This window comes from Parus major, chromosome 27 (genome assembly GCF_001522545.3).
Source record: "Parus major isolate Abel chromosome 27, Parus_major1.1, whole genome shotgun sequence".
Lineage (NCBI taxonomy): Eukaryota > Metazoa > Chordata > Aves > Passeriformes > Paridae > Parus > Parus major.
In genome coordinates this window covers 1,455,317-1,476,870 of record NC_031796.1, presented here as the reverse complement: position 1 = coordinate 1,476,870, position 21,554 = coordinate 1,455,317, and the positions used below count along the sequence as shown (strand labels likewise).

Below are 21,554 nucleotides of genomic sequence, written 5' to 3'. Positions count from 1 at the left end.
GCGGAGCAGCCAATGGTGACGGGGCAGCGAGGGGGCGGGGCCTGTGGCGGGCGGGGCGGCGCGCGGGGCGCTGCTCGCCTTTTGTTCGGGCAGGAGCGGGCGGGCGGCGGAGAGCGACGGTGAGCGGGGCCGGGGCACCGGGAACGGGCGGGGAGGGACGGTGAGTGGGGCCGAGGCACTGGGCATGGGGAGCCGCGATGAGCGGGACTGGCGCACCGGGCACGGGGAGCGACGGTGAGCGGGGCGGGGCAGCGGGCATGCGGAGCGACGGTGAGTGGAGCCGAGACAGCGAGCATCGGGCATGGGGGAGCGACGGTGAGCGGCATTAGGCCGGCGGAACCGGGCAGGGATCGCTCCGGTGAGCGAGGACGGGTCTGGAGGACCGGGCTGGCGGGGAGCGGTCCGGTGAGCAGAGTTGGGGCAGCCGGAACGGGGCCAGGGCCGTGGCCGTCGGTCGTTCCGGGCTGGGCTGTACCGGGGCCGTGCGGACTCCACCGTGCGGGGCTGGGGAGCGGCCGCGCTCGGGGCGGGGAGGACCTGGGTGTCCGGGCTGGGCAGTACCGGGCGTCCCGGCTCGGCCCCGCTGCCGCCGTCTGGGGCAGGGCTCCCCGGGTGCTGCCCGTGGGCTCGGCCGGTCCTGCGCGGGACCAGCTGGGCGGGTCCCCGGCGCTTCCCGCATGGGCTGCCCTGGGCTGTCCCGGCCCCTTCCCAGTGCCGCGGGAGCCACTTTGGGAGTCGCGGCTCCGCGCTCCTGTGCGAGGCGGTGACTCTGTCCCCGGCCCCGCCCGGAGCTGCCGCTGGGCGGGCGAGGCCCTGGCACGGAGCTCGCCCGGTGCTGTGGGGCTCTTACGCAAACTGGGTTGCTCCGTGCCCAGAGTCGCACCTGGGGACACCGCGTGTTGCTCTCGAGGCCACCTCGGATCGCCTCGACATCGCCGTCCGTGCCCGCGGGGCCGGGACTACCCCTGCCCCCCGCCGGGCATTTGAGGTCTGGGGGCTGAGAGGGCCGAGGAGGATGCGGGTGACCTGACATCACCCAGACATCCCCCCCATGGGTTAGGGGTGCTGGGCACAGTGCGACCGGGGGTTCCCAGCTGAGCCCCTGACAGCGGACATCCGCACCGGGAAACGGCGGGGGGAGCGAAACTTGGCTGTTTGTCTGATGTTTGGAGAGGAGAGAGTGCTCTAATTGCGCTAGCTGAGTGATTAGCTTAATTAATCAGGTTTACAGCACAGATGAAAGGATAATGCTGAAATGTTGCTGGGAGTTGCCCGGAGAAGGTAAACGTGGGCTGTCATACGAGCGACGCGGGGAGATGTGAGCTGGGAGAGGAGCTCAGGAGGGCACTGCTGCTGCTGGGGACGGGACAGGGTGACCTGCGCCAGCCTTGTGCCTGCAGGGGTGTGAGGGCATCAGCCTGAAGCCTCTCCGGCCAGGCTGGAAGTCCTTGCACCTCCGGCTTCCCCGCACCGCTGCTGGGGTGCCTGGGTGAGTTCCCCGTCTGGTTTGACGTTCCCTTCTCAGCTTCCCCATACCAGAAGGGTGGTGGGGGTGGGGACGCCCTGTGACACAGCCCCCTCAGTCGCTTCACCTCCTGCTCCAGCCCACGTCGTGCTGGTTTTGGCACTGGTGCCAGCCCCGACCAGCCCGCGGGTCTGGTGTCCGTCTGCCATCGGCTGGTGGGGAGCCGGGAGCTCAGCTGCCGCGGGGATGGGGCTGGAGCGGTGCCGGGGGCGTTTGCTCCGGGCTATCAGCCGCATCCAGGGCAGGTGCAGCGTCCGCGGGGGCTGCTCCAGGCTCCGCTCTCGGAGTGTCCGGCCCAGCCGGAAACAGGGATGAGAAAATTATAGGGGTCCATTTCTGTGTCCTTGTCGCTGTCGGAGCTGGCTGCAAGGGTGCAGGGACACCCGCTGGAACTGTGTTTGCACATCTGAAGCCTGTGATCGCTCATTGTTTTGGAGGATTTCCATGAAGTGTCATGAAAAACCCATTTTACTGCTAATTTGGCTTAAACAAGTTGGCCATCAGGACGGGGACGCACAGAGCTGCTGGCAGCGGTGGCTGAGGATTGTGCGATTGTGTTCGCTCCTTGCACTGTGGCTGCTGTGCGGGAGCGGGGACAGACGCGGGTCCCCAGGGCTCAGGGCGCTGGGGGAAGGTGGGGCGGCCGTGCGGGGCCTTTCCTCAGACAATGGCGTTCCAGTCTATTGTCTGGGCGATGTGCCGTGTCCTTGCCGGCTCCAGGAAGCGCGTCCATCCCCGGGGAGGGTGAGGGGACAAGCCGGGCTGCTGGGAGGGGTCTCCTGGGGCTGGGTGTGCGAGTAGTTTGTGCACCGTGCCTGGAGCCTCCGCGGCAGCGCGGGTGAATCGTGGCCGGGCTGCGGCCGGGGGGCTTGGGGAATATCCCCTCTGGTCCTGGTGCCGCATTTCAGTGTATCATTCAGCGCTGCCCTAATCCTATTAACTCACCCCTTTGTTTCCCCCACCTGAAACCCTTACTCAGCCCTCGCAGGCGGGCAGGCACTGCGGTACAGCTGCACGGCTCCTGCAGTTCAGCCCGTTCCTGGGAGGACGGCTTCCCTTCAAGACTGTGGTTTGGTGTGGGAGCGCTTGATGGGATTTGGCTTTTTATCGCACTTCCAGATCTCCGGGATTTAAGACGGCGCTTTTGCCGGGCGCGCTGCCGCTCGCAGATGGCAGAGCCTGGGAGCGAAGCTGCCCTTGGCCCCGCTCCGCAGGCTGGGGGAACAGAGCCTTTGCACAGAGAACTTGCAGAACTTTAATTGCAGCATCTGTACCGACGCTTGCGCTGGTTTTGAAGGTTTAAATTAGACTGGCTTCTAATTAAAGTAGTTAAAAAGAAACGTAGAGTCTATTACAGCAATAGAAGCCTACCTCGGTGTTCAGCTGGTGCTTCCCTACCTAGACAGGGTGTGTGGGCACCCAGCATCACCCTGAGCCGGGGGTAGCTGGTCAGTCTCAGCCCCGTGTGGTGTCCCAGGTGGGTCTGTGTGAATGGGAACTCCTGGGCAGCTCTGGAGGACACCAGGGCTGCATTGGTGCTTGAATCGCGTTCTCTGCGCTGGGAGGGTTGGTTTTACCCCTCTTAGCTCATGGACATACTTGACAAAGTGATGGACAAGGGGGTGGGAAGGTGCAGGTACTGCTGCTCCAAAAAGGCCTCAAACTTGACCTCAGCACCATGTCTGTGCTTAAACAGGGCTGGCTTTGCAGCCACACCCGGTTTGTCGATGGCTGCCGAGGGGGGAGGTGAAGATGTTTCTATTTAAGCAGAGGTTTGAAATACCCTTCTAAATCCACCATCCCCGATGGGTTCTGCGGCGGCTGCTGCCGGGCCTGCAGGCATCCTGGCACGCCTTGGACTCTGGGCTCCGGAATGGCTTTGGAAGCAGGGCAGGAGCCTCGTGCCGCGGCTGCCGGGGCTTGTCGGGCACCCCGCGACATCTGCGCTGGCTGTTCCCAGCCAGTCCTCGGCCTCCTTCCCAGAGCCGGAGCTCCTGGCGGGGTGGAGGCGGAATGCTCGGTGTTTTCCCGGTATCCCACGCTTGGATGACCGGACCTGGGCGGGGGTGGCCGTGCCCTCCGGGGGGGCTGTCCCGGTGCTGGTGGGGGGCGCAGAGCCCGTGGGGGGTGGGTGCTCTGGGGTCCCGTGTGGCTTTTTGGGGTAGGGGGCTGCATGGAAAGCGCGTTCCTCTGTGTGTGGGGAGAGACCTTTGGCTGCTGGCTGTGCCTGCCGTAATCGCGGTGACGCGCGGGCAGAGCCCTGGTGACAAATCATTAACTTGCTCCGACAGGCCGGGTGCTGACGGCTGTTGGTGATAATTTCTTCTGAAGCGTCTGAACTTTGCAGCTGTAATGCAACTGGATGGAGAAATTAAGCCTGGGCTCAGCACCTCTGTGCCCCTCCTCGCTGTCCCAGCTCCTCTGGCTGGGCCAGGTGACAAATCTGTGTCCTGGACACCGTGGCTGGAGCTGGGAACAGCCAGCAAGGTCCAGAACCTGCAATTACAGTGCTCTTAAAGAGCAACTTGTTCTTTGTGCTCATCAAAACAGAATAATGATTTTTGATTCTTTTATCCAGATGGAGTAATTGTGATTAATCTCACCATGCCAGTTCTCCTTTCCACAGACAAGTGGCAAATTCCCGTCTTTCCCAGACACAATTCTAATCAAATCAGCAAACTATGAGGAGATGTGCCCATGTGGGTCCTCCTGATCCTGGTGCCACTGCAGGTGGAGGTGTCTGTGCCAACAACTAGGGATGTAGGGAGGGGGATGTGGTGCCAGAGACCTCACAGTGGGTCTTTGGCAGGTAAATGTCCCTGGGAAAGCCTTCCCTGGGCTGAGGGTCCTGCTGTGGGTCCTGCCCCCCGCACAGGAGTGGGGAGTGGGTGTCACACTCACTGCTGTGCGTGCACTTGCAGCGGGAGAGCACTTGATGGATAATGCTGTGTCGGTTTGTGATGTGAAGTGCCAAAACATCACAGCCTGGGCCTGGCGTGTGCGGGAGCTGTCAGGAGCTGTTAATTCAGGTGCAGGCGAGGCGTTTCGGGGACATGATCTGGGTTGATGGAGAGCATCAGCTGAGTGCAGCAGGTCGTGGCAGAGCTGCCACGTTCTGGTGCTCAGGGGCGTGCAGCACCCCCAGCAAGAGGAGCTGGATCTTTGCATGAGGAATTCAGCAGCTCAAATGTAACAACATCATGGGAGCTGAATTACGAAAAAGGTTTATAGCCCCCTCCAGTGAAGGAGCCTGGATTGAAGCTCCTGCACCCCACTACCTTTCCTGAGTGCCCCGAAGTTGTCAGAGCTGGTGGGGCAGCCAGGGGCCATTCTGGACCTGGGTACATCCATACACAAAGGCCATGGGCTCGCTCCTTTGTGTGCAAGGCCAGGCCAGTGGTTTTGCCTGCTCTAACGAGAGGCTGATCCCCCGCCGCTGTCTCCTCCTCATTAAACTTCAAGCTGCTCTCGATCCCCTTTGAATTCTTCCACTCATCTTCCCTGTAAAGCCCCATTGAAAGGGCTCCTGGTGCCAGGATCTGACTCGAACGCTTCCCATTGATGCTGGTGAGGTCTTGACAAGCTCCTTTCTCTGCCTGCTCCCGCTGCGTGTTCCTGAGGATCCTCTTCAAAACCACTGAAGCCTTTGTACAGTATCTGCAGGGCCTTCGTTAGCGGCTGCCCTGGCTTTGTCAGCCCTTGGTGTCACTTCAGAGCACCTTTGGGCAGGGCCTGTGGGTGTTGGGGGACTTCGAGGTGCAGCTCTCCAGGGTGCAGGAGGCTCTGGGTGCCCTGGTCTGTGGAAGGCTCCGTGCTGTGGCTGCCGAGCCCGGGGCTGTCTGAGCGGGCAGTTGTTAATCCCCGGCTGCTCCTGGAAGGGGGGGACCGGAGATGGCTTGTGTGTAGTGTAAGTGCTTCTAAAATAGAGTCTTTTCTTGTGCTGCATTTATTGAATTGCCTTAACTGCCTCTTCCCTTTCCTTAAAAGCCTCGGTGGCTATAATTGCAGCCGCTCACATGCTCGCACCGCTGAGCCCAGCCCCTCACATGCTGCTGCTGCTGCATGAGGGCCCCCCCAGCACCGTTGCTGTTTGCTCCCGGAGGATGTGAGCGAGGGTGGAGCTCTGGGGGGGCTCTGGCAGCCTCCTGTCAGCACCCACACTGCACCCACACTGCTGCATGCTGGGGTCAGGGCAGGCTGGACCTGCATGTGATGAGCTCAGGCTGCCCCTCACACCCGCTGACCCTGAGACCCAGTGCCTGGCCTGGTGCAGCCCCTGCCTGGGGCTTGTGAGGATGCCCTGTGCCCTTCATCTGCTCCCACTGGGGTGACCCCACACTGGGGATCACTGCTGCTCCCCAAGAAGCCCTAAAACAGTAAATATTTCTGCATGAAGCAGCACTCACTGCTTTCCTGCTGCTGTTCTGCACAGCTCAGCCCTGTCTGCAGGCTGTGTCCTGCCTGCTGAGGCTGAAGGCTTCACAGCAGCTGGTGAGAAGGGCTAGTCAGGCCTGGGGCTGCATGTTTGCCAGAGACTTCCTCCGCAGACGGTGTCCCGGGGGGCCGGTGCTGCTTGGACGCTGATCAAGTGGCTCTGGGGGCGGATGAGCTGCTGGCCGGTGCCCGACAGCCCGCGGGAGCTTCCTCTGCCTTCCTGGCTGAGGGAAGTGGTGGGAGAGGGATTAACCTTTTCCTGGCGGTGCCCTGCTTGACTGAATGAAGCCCCTGCCTGTCCTGCAGCCCATGGCTGAAGCCCCTCAGATGTCTTGGCCCCTTCCCCATTGTGCTGCAGGAGCAGGCTGGAGGTTCTCCCCAAACCTGCTGTCCCCCACATCTTCCTCACTGTTTCCTGGCGTATTTCTCACTGTTCCAGGAGCAAATCCTGTTTCCCTGGGGTCTAGGCTTGTGTGGAGTGTGGCTCAGGTGAGGCCTGCTGGCACCGTTCTGCCCTCACTGTTCTTCCCTTCCCACTCTGCCAGCCTGGTGGGTAGAGGTGAGTGCTGGGCTCAGCAGCAACTGTCCTGCCCACAGGCCTGATGTGGGAGGGCTGGGGCCCAGCCAGACATGTCCCCTGCTCCTGGCTGACCCTTCAGCATGGGTATTTTTATACGTGTCCCAAATAACACCCTACTTCTCCCTCCTGCATCAGACTCCTTCCCCACTACAGCACTTCCTCAGAAATCCTGCCAGGAAATGGCTCCTGCTAAGGTGAAGCCAGGTGGAACCAGCACCCTGGTGCCCCTCTCCTGCTGATCCTGCTGAGGAGGACAGAGGACACCTGAGGACAGAGCCACGCTGTGGAGGATGGGGGAGAAGCTTGTGTCAGTGTCTGCCCCTCACTGAGTGATGAGCAGGGCACGCTTGACACAGGATTCAGAAAATGTCACTGCTCACTGTAGGAGTGTCTGACATTTGCTCCGCTGGCCCTGTCACCTCAGGTGCTGCTGGTCTCACTGGCCCCTGTGGTGATGAGGAAACGCTGTTAGGGGGATGCTCAGGGGAAGGACAGGTGCCCATGTCTCTTCTGTGGAGCTCCTGGTCCTGCTCTCCTGCTTGGAGCATGTCTGGGGCCGATCACCAGAGCTCGTGTCTGAGCTCGAGGAGCTGCGCTGGCTTTTGATGTCCCTGGGTGCCACGGTGCAGACAGAGGGGTGGCTCATGCATAATGCAGGGCTCTGTACGGTGTCTGAGCCCAGCTCCTGGAGGTTTGGAAAATTAAGTGCCTGTCTGATGCCTGTAAATTGTGGAGTGGATGTCACTGCTCAACAATGGTGCGGCAGCATCAGCCCCTGCCAGATCTGTCTCGCTGCTGCCTGGGGTCCCTGCCCTGGCTGTGTGATCTTTTCTGCCCTCAGCTCTGCTCTCCCCCTGCCCATCTTGTCCAGGGCAGCTTCCCGGTGTTCTCCTGGGGTGTTGGGGCTCTGCAGGTGGGATGGGTGCTGGCTCACCCAGCTCCTGCACCACGGTGATGCGCCCTGCCAGCGCCGCAGAGCGCTCTGCTGCCTGCCACTTCCACACTTGGTAAGGCGAGACTATTGCTTGAGTTTCCTGACACAATCTGGAGACCCTGCCACCATGGCCAGGATGACCCAGCTGAAGGACTCGCATTCCCAAATCCCAAAGCAGCACCGCGGCACTCCCAGCTCCGCGCCCGGGCTCTCACGGCCCATCCCTGCTGAAACGCAGGGTGGGGAGCAGAGCTGTCTGTCCTCTCGCCCCTGGCACCATGTGTCACGCACTGTCCTGCCGCACTGATCAGACATCCCAGCTCCTACCCACCGTGGGAAGGCTCTGCCTCCACCGCCCTCCATTGCCTGACCACCGTGCATTATGCACAGCCCATTATAGCCGCTCTGAGGCTGCCAGTGCTGCTCGACAGCTCAAAAAAATATTGTGTTGGCAGGAGCAGCGCCCTGCCGCGGCTCCGGGCAGGCGGCTGGGGCTGGGCGCGGGGGGTTGCAGGATGCTCCCAGCCGGGGGGACAAGCGTGGCGGGCTCGTGTTTCCCATCTGGCCGCTGCTTCTGAGAACGAGGGCTTGGGATTCCTGCCTGGGAGGCCCGGCCTGTGCAGCTGGCGAGGGCTCGGCCGCTCCTTGGGAACAGCCGGCAGCGGTGGGACGAGCCGAGCCAAGCCCGTGCGCGCCGTGCCCCACGGAGCCGCGTCCTCGGCCACCACCCGACGCCCTGACTCAGCCGCCGGGCTGGCGGGGGGCTCAGCTCGGGGTCCTGGCTCCCCCAGGACGGTGCTGGGGCTGGTCCCTGCGGGTCCCGCGCTGTGCTGGCGGCTGGAGCGGAGCCAGGGGTGCGCGGCCGCCCCGCTGCAGCCCAGCGCAGGAATCGGGGCCGGTGCAGGTGATAATTAGGCTGTTTGGAGGTGGGTGCTGCTGCACCCAGGTATGCCGGGCGGCAGCTGCTCCCTTCGCTGCTTATCGCTTCTGAAACTCTGACTCATTCCACTTCTGCTCGGTCGGGAAGGGATAGGAATCCTGGGTGATGGGTCAGCGGAGGGCTGGGCGGGTGCTGTCTCCATCCCTCCCTCCCTGCCTGCCTCCCAGCCCTCCCTCCCCGCCTGCTTCCATCCCTTCTGGCCGTGCCGGGGGCCTGGATGCAGGGCTGGTGACTCACAGCCCTGAGTGAGCTCAGGCATTAATCCATGAGCCATCCTCCCTCCCTCCCTCCCTGCCCTTGTATCCCCAAATTAAAGACAAGGAAATCCCAGCCCTGCTCCCAGCAACCTTGGCTGGTTTGTCCTGAGTGTTGGGATGTGCTGGGCTGCCCTGTCCCGGTGCTGAGTGGGGAGTGCCCAGCCCTGGACCACACCATGAGCACCCATGGGAGAGCTGAGCCAGTGGCTTTGCCTGCTTATTTTTAGGTGCTTTAGGAGTGTCACAGGAAGCTTCTAAAAAGGTTCATTTTATGCTTGGAGCTCCAGCCATATGGGGCTTGGAGCTCCTGGCATGTCCCCAGCTCTTTGCAGGTCCTGTTTCTGGAAAGGGATCTTAAAAAAGCTCATGGGCAGCTGGGGGACCCTGGAGCTTGTCGTGTCCCACTGCGCTGGGCAGAGCCAGCCCACACCTTGGCCTGGCAGTGGTGAGACACAGTGTTGTGAGACACAGCGCCGTGAGACGCAGCCGCCGTTCATGTCTGAACACGAGCAACAAAGTGCTGAGCTTTGGGTTCGTCATCCCGGTGCCGCCTTTCATCTCCAGTGGGGGAGGAGGGCAGATAGGGATCGGCTCCATCTGCTCGTGGGTGCGCAGGGGCCGGCTGCTGCACGGGGGGCTGCCCTGCCAGTCAGGGGCAGGAGAGGGGCAGGAGGGTCCTGCGGCAGCCTGGGCTCTCCCAGAGGTGTAACCTCTCCCCTCCCCACCCCGCAGAGCAGCCATGGAGGTGATGAACATGATGGAGCAGCCGATCAAGGTGACGGAGTGGCAGCAGACCTACACCTACGACTCCGGAATCCACTCCGGCGTCAACACGCAGGTGCCCTCGGTCAGCAGCAAGTGCCTGGGGGACGATGACGAGGTGTATGGGAAGCAGTACACCATCAAGAAGACAACCACCACAAGTTACTGCCAGGGAGGGAGCCAGAGCCAGAGCCAAGCGCAAGGTAAGGGGCTGTGGGGCCTGGCACATCTGCAGGCTCAGCTGCTCAGCTCCTGCCTTCCTGTTCCTCCCCCGTAGCCCTGCTGCTTCTGGGTACTCCTCCATGCTGGCTTCCACACCCTGGGAGTTGTTGCTGCCTAAAATATGCTCCCTCCTGTCCTCCTTCCCAGCGCCAAGAGGCTCTTGCACGGGGGTGGTGCCCGGTCAGCCCGCGCTGGCGCTGAGCTGCGCACACATCCGAGCGTGCCAGCGGGTTGGCTTGAGATGGGAACAGCTGATCCCGGCCCACAGATCTGCCACCTGCTCCACTGCCTGTCTGCCTGCTGGGAAACCTGTCCCAGCGTGGCTGCCAGAGCTGCCAGTGTGTGCTGTAACACTGTGCCACTGCCACGGCTCCTCCTGCTGAGGCGAGGACAGTGTGGAGCCTGGAGTGCAGGATATGCTTCCCCTGGCTTTACCCCCTCAAAAGGGGCTGGCTTGCTCTGCTTGCCTCTGCAGTTCCCTGTCAGCAATAGGTTTATTTGGAAGGTTTATTTTCCAGCTCCTGTGGGGATCAGAGCCCCCCACGGGACCCTGTGTGGTCCTTGTGCTGCAGAGGTGGGGCCCATGGGTGGATACCGCAGTATCACACCTCAGCATCCCCAATGGGGAAAGCCTCAGTGTTCTCCTTTTTTCCAGTGCCAGCTGGTCCCAAGTTGCAAATATCCATAATTTTTTAATTAATGGGCCTTGTGTGACAACTGCCTCATCATGCTGCCTAATTGAGTGTTGTCTTATCTCTGTGCTGCCGGATCTGTTTACGCTTTGAAGCTCAAGCTCTGTGCAGAGTGTGCCGGGACTGCTGACGTGGCCGGTGTCACTGCGCTAAGCTCTTGCTCATCTCGTTGGGATTGGGAAGCAGGGCTGGGAGCGCTCCTTGGAGAGAGCCTTACGCTGCCTCCCTGTCCACCCCTGCAGCGGACATGGAGGCTCAGCTGGCCATGACCCGTGCCCAGCGTGTCCGGGCTGCCATGTACCCCGAGACGGTGGAGGACCGCTCGCTTCTCATCACCACCCAGCTGGAGGGGCAGCAGACCAACGTGCAGCGCCTGGCAGAGCCCTCCCAGATGCTGAAGTCAGCCATCGTGCACCTTATCAACTACCAGGATGACGCCGAGCTGGCCACACGTGCCATCCCAGAGCTCACCAAGCTGCTCAACGACGAGGACCCGGTAAGGAACTGTATCTGCTGTCTGTGTGTCTGGGCTTTCAGCCTCTGCCCAGACGGGCTCTTGTCCTTGTGGGGCTCTGTGGCCATGTCTTTCTTCTTCCTCTTGGCCAAACTCCTGGTTGCCTCTGCGGGACACCTTCCCACACGCCGGCTCCTCTCCCTGCAGGTGGTTGTCAGCAAGGCAGCCATGATCGTCAACCAGCTCTCCAAGAAGGAGGCGTCGCGCCGCGCGCTGATGCAGTCGCCGCAGATCGTGGCGGCCGTGGTCCGCACCATGCAGAGCACCAGCGACCTGGACACTGCCCGCTGCACCACCAGCATCCTGCACAACCTCTCGCACCACCGCGAGGGCCTGCTCTCCATCTTCAAGTCTGGGGGCATCCCAGCCCTCGTCAGAATGCTGAGGTACACAGTGGTGGGGGGATGGCAGAGCCTGGCAGCCCCTCCTGGGCTTGGGGGCAGAGGAAGGGAGGGCTCAGGCTGCCCTCAGTGTGGGTCCTTCTGCTCACCAAAACAAGGGAGTGGGACACTGTGAACCTGTGAAAACCTCTGGGGTTTGCTGTGTATGGAGCCTACATCGAGGCAGGAGGAGGGGAGCAGCTCCCTCACCCACACTGCCCTGGCCACAGAGATGGAGCTCAGGCTCTGAGGTGTCCCTTCCCTTGCTGGGGGGTGCTGGGGGGTGCTGGGCTCGGGGCAGCGCCGGGGGCTCTGCTGCAGCCTGGTGAGCACGGTGTAGTTCCTGCACTGATGTGGTGTGTGCTGCCGCCTGCAGCTCACCCGTCGAGTCCGTTCTCTTCTACGCCATCACCACCCTGCACAACCTGCTGCTGTACCAGGAGGGGGCCAAGATGGCTGTGCGCTTGGCTGACGGGCTGCAGAAGATGGTTCCCCTGCTGAACAAGAACAACCCCAAGTTCCTGGCCATCACCACTGACTGCCTCCAGCTGCTGGCCTATGGGAACCAGGAGAGCAAGGTGGGATGGAGATCCCAGACTGACAGACACGTGGGGAAGGCAGGAGGGGGTGGTTGCCCAACTTTGCACCTCACAGACGTGCAGCAGGCAGCGGTGGAGACCCCGGCATCTCATGTGTCCTTGGTGATGTGACCAGAGCATTCCTGCATGCCAAGGGGTTGGAGCTCCTGCCTGGCTTGTGTCCTGGCATGAACTGGGGAACCTGGAGAGGGGGTCCCAGCAGCCCAGGACTGCCACACCCCAACCCTCCATTCTTGATTCCCCATCCCAGGAAGTGTTCAAGATCAGGTTGGACAGGGCTTGGAGCCGCCTTGTCTAGTGGAATCTGCTGCTGCCTGTGGTGGAGGGTAGAACTGGAAGGCCTTTAAGGTCCCTTCCAACCCAAACCATTCTGGCATTCTGTCTTGCAGCTGATTATTTTGGCCAATGGAGGACCCCAGGCCCTGGTGCAGATCATGCGCAGCTACAACTATGAGAAGCTGCTCTGGACCACGAGCCGTGTGCTCAAAGTGCTGTCAGTGTGTCCCAGCAACAAGCCTGCCATCGTTGAGGCTGGTAAGAGAGGCTGGGGCAGAGCCACAGGAGGATGAGTGGTGGTGTCAGGGTGCTGTGGCTGAGGATGTGTCCTCCCACATGTCTGTGGGACGGGCAGAGGTCTGCAAAGTCAAGTGAAGCCACCTGTGCTGGCCTGGATTCTTGCTCTGAAGGCTACTTAGGCATGTTCCTGGCACTGTGTGTGGGTAGGATCCATCCTGGCTGGCTGAGATTCTTTACTCACCACGTTTGGTGCTCTGTGTACAGCAGCATCAGCCAATGCCCAGCCCAATGCAGCCCTGCTGCCACTTGCTCTTCCTCCTGCTGGGGTGGCCAGGGGTGCTCACAGGACTGTCCCCTTCCCTGCAGGTGGCATGCAGGCATTGGGCAAACACCTGACCAGCTCCAGCCCCAGGCTGGTCCAGAACTGCCTGTGGACCCTGCGGAACCTTTCTGATGTGGCAACCAAACAGGTGAGACCACTGGTCCCGTGGTTGTGCTTCGGTGCCGTGTTTTGGAGCCGGGTGCCGGGCGGCTCGTGCCGGGGGCTGAGTCTGAAGCCTCACGTTCCCTGGTGGGGTGAGGGGATGCCCCGCTGTGCTCAAGTTACCCTGCAGCAGGGCTTGCCTTGCATCCTGGGGCGCTGCTGCTCGCTGTCCATGTCCCTGCCCTGGCCCAGCTGGCCGCCAGCACTCCTGTGTGTCCCCAGTGTGGGGCCGAGGCCACCGCGGTCACTCAGCGGGTGCCACCGGAGTTTGCTCTGGTTCTGCCCCGTCAGCCTGTCCCGGGCTGGCTGCCTGCCTGCTCCTGGGGGAGTGCCAGCAGAGCTGCTGCCAAGGCTGCTGGGCCCCGCAGCCGGTGCAGAGCTGACCCCAGCCCTGCTCTGGGTCTGCTCTCCCAGCCCTTTGCTGCCTCCTGATGAGTTTTCCCATCTGCTGGGGCCGCTCCATGTGGATTAGCTCTGATGCAGCCTGGAAACTATTTTGGCTGTCATGGAGGCATCCCTGGCTCTGATGACTGAAGGGTTGAAGGAGGACATGGTCATGGTGCTTTTAACTCCTTCCTGTCCTGCTGCTGGCCAGCACAGCCAGGACTGGGGTCATTCCATCAGCATGTGGGAAGAGGGCTGGCAGGGGCATCGGAAGTGTGATTCCAGCAGGAGATATTAAATTCTGGGTGAATCTGCATGTGTTAGAGTGGCTGGGGCTCACCATGAAGGAGCAGCTCCAGCTGTGGGGGCTGGAATAGGAGCCGTGGGGGGATGGAAAAGGAGATGTGTGGGAGTCAGAACACTGCGGCCCCCCCATCACTGCAGGCTGGGGGCACGTGGGGCCTGATGTGGGGGTTGGAATTTGGGTCTGGCTGTGTGTGCTGCTCCCACCTCCCATCCCCACTCCTGCAGGAGGGCCTGGACGGCGTCCTCAAGATCCTGGTGAACCAGCTGAGCTCTGATGATGTGAATGTGCTGACCTGTGCCACTGGCACCCTCTCCAACCTGACCTGCAACAACAGCAAGAACAAGACACTGGTGACGCAGTCAAACGGGGTGGAGGCCCTGATCCACACCATCCTGCGGGCGGGTGACAAGGAGGACATCACCGAGCCGGCCGTCTGTGCCCTGCGGCACCTCACCAGCCGGCACCCCGAGGCCGAGATGGCGCAGAACTCGGTGCGGCTCAACTACGGCATCCCCGCCATTGTCAAGCTCCTCAACCAGCCCAACCAGTGGCCACTGGTTAAGGTAAGGGGCCAGAGGGGTGTTGTGGGCAGGAGGAGGCCGGTGGCCAGGATGGAGCGAGCCCCTCCTGCTGTTCTGTGGTGGGGTGGGCTGCTGAGGGGCTCGGCAGCTGGTGCTGTGCACAGAGTGATGGTGGCTGCTGCTGCCTGCCCAGCTCCTCTGGGTCGTGTTCTTGACAGCAGCTGATGAAGGAAGTGGCTGTTTGTTGGAATTGAAGCTCAGCTTGGGGAGAGGATGGATCCAGGGAGGGGGGAAGCTGAGTCACCACAGAAGGGAGGGGTGGGACAGATAGGGAGGGGTGCAGCCAGTGTTTCTCTTGGGAAACACGTGCTGCTCTGACCCACAGCTGAGACAAATGGCTCCTTCCTCCTCCTCTCCTCCAGGCTACCATAGGCCTGATCCGCAACCTGGCTCTGTGTCCTGCCAACCATGCCCCGCTGCAGGAGGCCGCCGTCATCCCCCGCCTGGTCCAGCTGCTGGTCAAGGCTCACCAGGACGCCCAGAGACACGCGGCTGCCGGCACACAACAGCCCTACACGGTGAGTTCCCACCCCTTTGCCCTGCTCCCAGCACAGCCTGGCACCCCAGAACCCAGCCTGTCCCTGTGCCCACACTTCAGGTGGCTGTTCCCCAGTGAGGGCCCTGGCTGAGTTCTTGTTCCCTGGCAGGATGGAGTGAAGATGGAAGAGATTGTGGAGGGTTGCACAGGGGCGCTGCACATCCTGGCCCGGGACCCCATGAACCGCATGGAGATCTTCCGCCTCAACACCATCCCTCTCTTCGTGCAGGTCAGGGCTGTGGGGACACAGGGGCTGCACTGGGCTCCTCCTGCCCAGCCTGCACGGCGAGCTGCAGCCCTGGGCTGGTGGCTCCTTGCATCAGGACATGCCCAAAGCACAGGGGCTCCTTGCTGGCTGCTTCACACGGGCGCTGATCTCTCCTGACAGCTCCTGTACTCACCGGTGGAGAACATCCAGCGCGTGGCAGCCGGCGTGCTGTGCGAGCTGGCCCAGGACAAGGAGGCAGCGGATGCCATCGATGCCGAGGGGGCCTCGGCTCCCCTGATGGAGCTGCTGCACTCCCGGAATGAGGGGACAGGTGAGTGCTGCCATGCTGTGCTGGGTGCTCTCCTGGCACTGTCCCAGCTGGGGCTCTGATGCTGTGTGGCAGCAGGAGCTGAGGCTGCTGGCCGTCCCTACAGCCACCTATGCGGCCGCCGTGCTCTTCCGCATCTCGGAGGACAAGAACCCTGACTACAGGAAGCGTGTCTCTGTGGAGCTCACCAACTCCCTCTTCAAGCATGACCCTGCAGCCTGGGAAGCGGTGAGCATCCCAAAAAGATCTTTTCCCCAGGGGAAGTCAGGGGATGGCCCCATCCTGCTTCCAGAAGCTGTTGCCACCACGTCCAGCCGGAGCTCAGAGGCGTTGTCAAACAGCCAGCGGGAGGTGGGAGGCAGATGGGCTGTGGCCTCAGCTCCTGGGTTGTGGCAGCAACTGGGCTTTCCACCACGTGGCCCCTGAGCATTCTGAACATGAATCCCTTCAACTGTGCCACCTCTTCTTCCCTAGGCTCAGAGCATGATCCCCATCAACGAGCCCTACTCAGATGGTGAGTATGGCACCAGCCCTCCTTGCCAGGTCCCTGTGGGCTGGGTTCTGGGGTGGGCAGTTCCCTCAAGGTCACCAAGCCAGGCTGGCTTTAAAACCTTTTTCAGGTGGCTGTCAGTCAAGTGTCTGCTGGGGATTGGGGGTGCACAGTGGGATGCTCAGCTCCCAGGGAGCACACACTGCTGGTGCCCTCAGGCCAGGGGATGGTGGGGCCCTTTTACAACAGCACATGTCACATGCTGCCCTGGGTGGGGGGACAAGGAGGTGGCTGAGATCTGGAGAAATCATTGGCTGATGGGAGCTGAGGTTTCCACAACCCTTCCCTGCAGAGCTGGACCCTGGTTACCGCCCCATGTACTCGGGTGACATCCCCCTGGACCCCATCGACATGCACATGGACATGGACGGGGACTACCCCATGGACGCCTACAGCGACGGCGTCCGAGCGCCCTTCGCTGACCACATGCTCGCCTAACCCCCTGCAGCCCCACACCAGGTACCTGCCAGCACACCTGGGACATGGGCTCAGCCCTGTGGCTGAGGGTGGCCAGGGGAGGCAGGGCTGGCCGATGGCACCTGGCATGCTGAGGGGTCTCTGGTGCCACCACGGGGTCCCTGGTGCTGCCATGGATCGGTGTCCCCGTCACCTGTGGGCCCAGGGGAGCCTGTGCCCTGGTCTCCTCCCAAATCCCCCTCGGTGGATGACCGAGTTCTCTGCCCCTGCAGGTGTTCTCTCCGTGCAGAAGAGGGTGGCCCCAGAGCTGAGCATTCGCAAGAAGGACTTGGGAGACAGAAGTGCCTGAGAAGACAAAACTTTTCCATTCCCACGAGAGGTTTTATTTTTCGATTTGTTTTCTTCGCTGTGGGTCTGTGGAGAAGGTCCTTCCTCCTGGGACTGCTTCGAGCACCTACTGCCACATTCAGCATCCAAGATACTGTTTCTGAAGCTTTAAAACACAAACCTTGCACCGTTAGTGATCTTTCATTGGCAAAATAGTCTTTTCTATGAATATATATTTCTTTTTTATTTTTAATATGGTGCCAATGGCTTTTGCCGTCTTTAAGTTTGTGCTTTCTAACTTCCCCACGATTTGTTCTGCGTGTTAGTGTTCTAGGAGAGGAATCTGACATGGAAAAACCCTTTGCTTCCTGCAAACTCCAACTGAATCAGGTCAATCCAGAGTTTGCTGAAAGCAAAGGCTTCATGTCCCAGGACCTTCCAGGGTGTCTGAGGTTTAATTCTTTCCCATCAGCCGCTGGGAGCTGACTTTGTGTCCCTGTCTTGCCAGTCCCCATAGAGGAGTGACTCCAGCATTAGGAACTGTGTCCTTGTACTGATCTTTGTTGCACATTTTAACCCCATTTCCCTTCTCTTTGGTGAGTGGTGTGTTTCCGTCCCCTCCTCCCTTATCTAATGCATTTTTTAAAAGAAGCTTTAGATCTGATGGTGGTTTAACACTCCAGCTGGAAAGGGATGGACAGTTACTGGAGTGTGGGTCAGGAATGGAAGATTTTATTATTTCTGTAAGTTGTTTTTTGTATAGACCAAAGCAAAGAATAAAATAACCCCTGCAGCCCCGTGCTGCCCTGAGCCTGTTCTTCTGTTGGCTGGGGATGGTCCCTGGGGGCAGCCAGGGGAAAGAGCAGCCATCGCCCTCTGTGAGCCCAGGGCGAGTCCCTCGGTGGGGCAGAGTGGGAACTTCATTCCCTTGCTTGGCACCTGCTTTGCCTGGACGTGGGCCCAGGCTGCCACAGAGCACGGCAGGATACCGAGGTTCATGTGCCGTGCTCGGGACGGGAGCAAGCGGGGACAAAGCAGCAGGAGCTGGTCTGGGAAGTGGGACTGGGGGGAACATCCTGCCCCAGCTCAGCGCCGTGGCTGCAGCCAACCCCAGTGCTCAGGGAAATGGATCTGCTTCCTGCCAGGGCCCGTGCCAGGAGCAGCGATGAGCAAAACAACAGCTGCTTTCCGGGCAGTCCCTGCAGAGCCCTGTGTGCTTCCCGAGGGCAGTGGGGCTGGGCTGGCTCATGGGGTGAGGCTGGGGGCCAGACAGCCCTCGGCCTGCTGCAGGTGCTGCCAGAGCAGGAGACAGTGAGTGACAGGCCTTGGCTCCAGCCCTGTGTGCCTGGGATGGGGGTTTGGGTGTGCAAATCCTGGACCCCACCTTGTGGCTCTCAGCAGTTGCAGGGATGTTCCTGCTGTCAGATCTGGCTGTCCCCAAAGTGCCAGCAGGTCTGGAGATGCCCCAGAACATCTGCCCTAGGAGGGGTCGGGTCCATCCATCCTGGAGCCGTGGGCAGGGATGGGACCCCTGCATTTGCTGGGGCAGGAATGCACATCCCGAGATCCCCAGTCCCACTGCGGCAGAGCTGCCAGGGGGCATGTCCGGGATTTTGGGGGGAGGTGGAGCCAGAGGACACTTGGACCAGAGCAACCAGAGGTGTTCGCGGGGTTCCCAAGGAGCTGTATCCCCGGGTGGGCTCCGGGAGCGGCGGGACGGACTTCGGGATCCCGGCAACCTCGGCCGCAGCTGCCGGGGAGCGGCGGGGCCGGGAGCGGTGTCCGAGGGCTCCGTGGGGAGCAGTGCCCAGCGTGTGTGCGGATCTCCCCCAAAGCAGAACCGCCTGCCGTACCCAAACCCGGCGTCTCCCGCACTCCCGGGGGCACCGAGCCCTCGGCTCCCTCGGTGTCCCACCCCAGCTCCGCTGGCACCGGCTGGGCTCTGCCTCTCACGGTGTCCCATGTCCCTCAGGCTGCCTTCGGGCACCCCAAATCCCCGGGCCGTGCCCAGCCGGTGCCCTCCGTTCCCCCGGGGTTGTCACAGACGGCGGCTGCCGCAGCCCCCGGAGAATCAGCCCCGTCTCTCCCCTTCTCACGGAGCTCTCCTCGGGAGGTGCCCGGGCAGGAGGGGCAGGACGGCATCGGTCAGGGCAGGGAGCGGCAGGTGCGAGTCTGCACAGGTACCTGGGGCGGCCTGAGCCGGGACCTTGCTCCTCCTGGCCCGTGTCCCATCGGTGCCCGGGACCACCGACCTGCTCTCCCAGCTCCCGTGGGGCAGAACCCCGGGGATCGGCAGCCGAACGCCGGTGGAGGGGGGACAGCGGGGTCCGGGGTCGATGGGAGCTGCTCGGCACGTGTCTGAACAAGGATTCCCCGGGGAGAGGGAATGTACGTGCAGGAGCCGGGCCAAAAGCAGACGCAGGGCTCTGGCAGTCCCGGCTGAGCTGACTCACCGGCCCGGCTCCCTCCCCGAGCCAGCAGCAGCGCCGCACCTCCACACGGTGGGTCCCTGTCCTTCTCTGGGGAGCCGGGTCTGAGGGCTTGGGGAGATGTTTTCTGTTCAGCACGGTGCAGGATTGGGCCCCGAGCTCTGGCGGTCCCAGTGCCATGGGGCAGAGGGCTGGGGAAGGCTGTGGGTGTATTTTGGGGTCTGCATTGTGCCTCGTGCTGTCTCTGTGTGCCAGGGGGGAGCAGGGTGGCCTGGTCTGGGTGCTGTGCATGTGGCAGCGACCCTGAGCACCAGGAGAGAGGGCAGCAATGCCCATCCCCGGCCCTGGCATGAGCCTGCAGCCAGGAACGAGGGGCTGCTTGTGCCACAGCAGGTGGAGGTGGGAGCAGGGCTGGAGATGAGGCAGGGGGCTTATGCAGAGGCTCCCACCCTGCAGGGCAGAGGGGCAGCGATGCCGGCAGTGGCTGCAGCCCCAGCCAGAGCCATTGGAGGTGGCCGAGAGCAGGGATATGCTGGATTTATGGCCCGTCTCATGATGTGTTTATGGTAGGGATGGGGCAGCCACAGATGCAGCCCAGCCCTGCCCTGCACTGCACGCAAGTCCCTGCTCTGCATCCTGGTGCCAACAGGGTGGAGGTTCACAGATGGACTTTGCTCTTCGAGGTGGAGCTCCCCAGGGCTCTCCCTGGCACTGCTGCCATGTCTGCCCACTGCCGGGCAGCTCCACAGCTCCTTCCCTGTTTGCTCCACGGGCAGTGACCCAGCAGGGACCCCGTGGCAGGGCAGGGTCCTGTCCTGTCCTGTCCGGTCCTGCCCGGTCCTGTCTGGCCCTGGCGCTGCTTTGGTGCTGAGCCCCCCGCGTCACGTAGCAGCCACCACAGAGCAGGTACGCTGACCCTTTTCCTCTGCCAAACCTGCCCCATATTCAGGGGTGGAGCTCCACAGCCCTCCTGTGCCATCGGCAGGGAGTAGGGATACCTGAGCCCTGGCTATGCCGTCCAGCCCCCGGGCTGGCACATATCGCCTCCAGGAAGGTGTTTGTCCTACGGCAGGATTGTGGGGGATATGGGGGTTCAGGATGTGTCCTGTGTCACTAGAGCATCACCTGAACGGCTCCTTCCCCCCAGGCAGGGGCCGGAGAAGGGACTCTGCTGCCCGCCAGCGCCGCTCAGGGAACCAGGGCAGACGGTGCCTCTCCCCATGGCAGCCAGGCCCCCACATAACGCCAGCCAAACTGGACACCCCGGTCCCACGAGAGACCCTCCCCAGCCAGAGCCCACCCGCCTGCCACCTCCAGCCCAGCCCGGACTCACCTGTCACTGCCTGTCCCCACAGCAGCCCCGTGTCCCCCCGGTCAGACACGGGCACACGCCGCGATGCCGCGACCATCACCGGTGGGTAGAGCTGAAGGTGCCCGTGGGTGCTCTGGGGGAGCTGGGGTGAGGAGGGTGAGGAGCTGGGTCTACTTTGGGCTGTTCCTTCATCCTGTCCCCATTCTACGGCCGGAGATGAACCATTGTCCCGGCATCCTTCACCCCGCGCTGCATCCCACGCCCGCTGTCCCCAGCGCCGCTCGGCCGGGCACAGCGTGGCCAGGAGATGGCAGCAGGACCCTGCCCGCGGACAGCGGGGCCATGAGGGGGCAGCAGGACAGAGCTGGGGAGGGGTCCCTGAGTGCCACCCTGCGGGGGACCCCCTAATCCCTACATTAGTGGCTCTGGGGACAGACCCAGCTGGTGGCAGCAGCCCCAAAGCCCATGAGGACAGAGTGGGCTGAGGGGTGCAGGAGCCCCCTGTGCAGCCCACTGCCCCCTTATGCCCCCCACCCTGGGCTGACACCGTGTCCCTCTGTCCCCAGAGCTGTGCAGCGAGGATGTCCCCGAGGTGGAGATCATCAGCCTGCTGGGCGAGCAGCTGCCCCGCTACACGCTGCGGGCTGACACCGTGTTCGGCTACGACCACGGCGACTGGCTGCGAGCCCCCAGCGGCCCCCCGCAGCCCGTAGCCCCCCTCACCCCCCAGCAGATAGAGGAGACCCTGCAGTATTTCCGTGAGAGCCCGGGGCCGGCGGGGTTGGTGAGGGTGGTGGGCACAGGCCCAGTGTCTGTGCGGGGTCGTGATGGCGAGGACAGGCTGGGAGCTAATCGCTGCTAATGGGATTGACGGGCTGGATTTCCTCCCCCGGAACATCCCGGGCTAATTCTGGGAGCAGCTCTGCTGAGCCAAGCCGGATGCTGGGAGAGAGCCCCCATCATTTCCCGGGACCCCCTGCACATCCCTGCTGCCCTGGCTGTGCTGTGGCTCACAGGGGTGGGACACTGGTGGGGTTGGCGGAAGGTGTGCCAGTGAATCCCCCAGGGCTGCTGCTCCCCCAGACAGGACAGCCTGGAGCGGGACTCAGGGCTCCTGCTGTCAGTGAAGCCCCCAGAGCTGTGGGGACCCCAGGAGAAGATCCCTGCAGCCCCCGTGGCCAGGCAGGGGCAATGCCCATGGCACTGTGACGTGGCCCATTCCCGGCGTGAGGTCGGGGTTCAGCGGGGGGCACAGACAGATTATCTCTGCTTTGTTTCCTCCTCTGGCCTGCGTGTGGCGGGGACAGGATTAGAGCAAGGGGCTGGGGGATGGA

General features: G+C 62.3%; 3 protein-coding genes across 4 annotated transcripts in view; 2 read left to right on the top strand and 1 right to left on the bottom strand.

Moving 5' to 3' along the window:
- Positions 1–186, bottom strand: part of LOC107215084 (proline-rich protein 36-like) — a 2,566-nt gene extending 2,380 nt beyond the window's left edge. Inside the window, exon 1 of the mRNA XM_015651046.2 lies at positions 42–186. Coding sequence (XP_015506532.1) covers positions 42–186 — 145 coding nt within the window. The remainder of the gene's footprint in view (positions 1–41) is intronic.
- On the top strand, positions 56–17,289 carry JUP (junction plakoglobin). 2 transcript variants are annotated; one of them, XM_015651098.1, is made up of 15 exons: positions 56–119; positions 9,403–9,635; positions 10,589–10,842; positions 11,008–11,246; positions 11,617–11,818; positions 12,229–12,373; positions 12,722–12,825; positions 13,755–14,093; positions 14,474–14,629; positions 14,759–14,878; positions 15,038–15,188; positions 15,292–15,413; positions 15,660–15,699; positions 16,028–16,194; positions 16,425–17,289. In XM_015651098.1, the coding sequence occupies exons 2-14, from the start codon at positions 9,410–9,412 to the stop codon at positions 16,171–16,173; spliced, it is 2,244 nt and encodes a 747-aa protein (XP_015506584.1). In that variant the 5' UTR covers positions 56–119; positions 9,403–9,409; the 3' UTR covers positions 16,174–16,194; positions 16,425–17,289. The 2 variants fall into 2 exon arrangements, with proteins under 2 accessions (XP_015506584.1, XP_015506585.1); XM_015651099.2 differs by lacking the exon at positions 56–119 and adding an exon at positions 120–160.
- A 2,090-nt stretch (positions 17,290–19,379) lies between these two features.
- Positions 19,380–21,082, top strand: LOC117245553. Its single transcript, XM_033520013.1, has 4 exons — positions 19,380–19,474; positions 19,696–19,814; positions 20,056–20,322; positions 20,787–21,082. Exons 1-4 carry the CDS (start codon positions 19,380–19,382, stop codon positions 21,080–21,082), a joined length of 777 nt encoding a protein of 258 aa, XP_033375904.1.
- Positions 21,083–21,554: the final 472 nt, after the last annotated feature.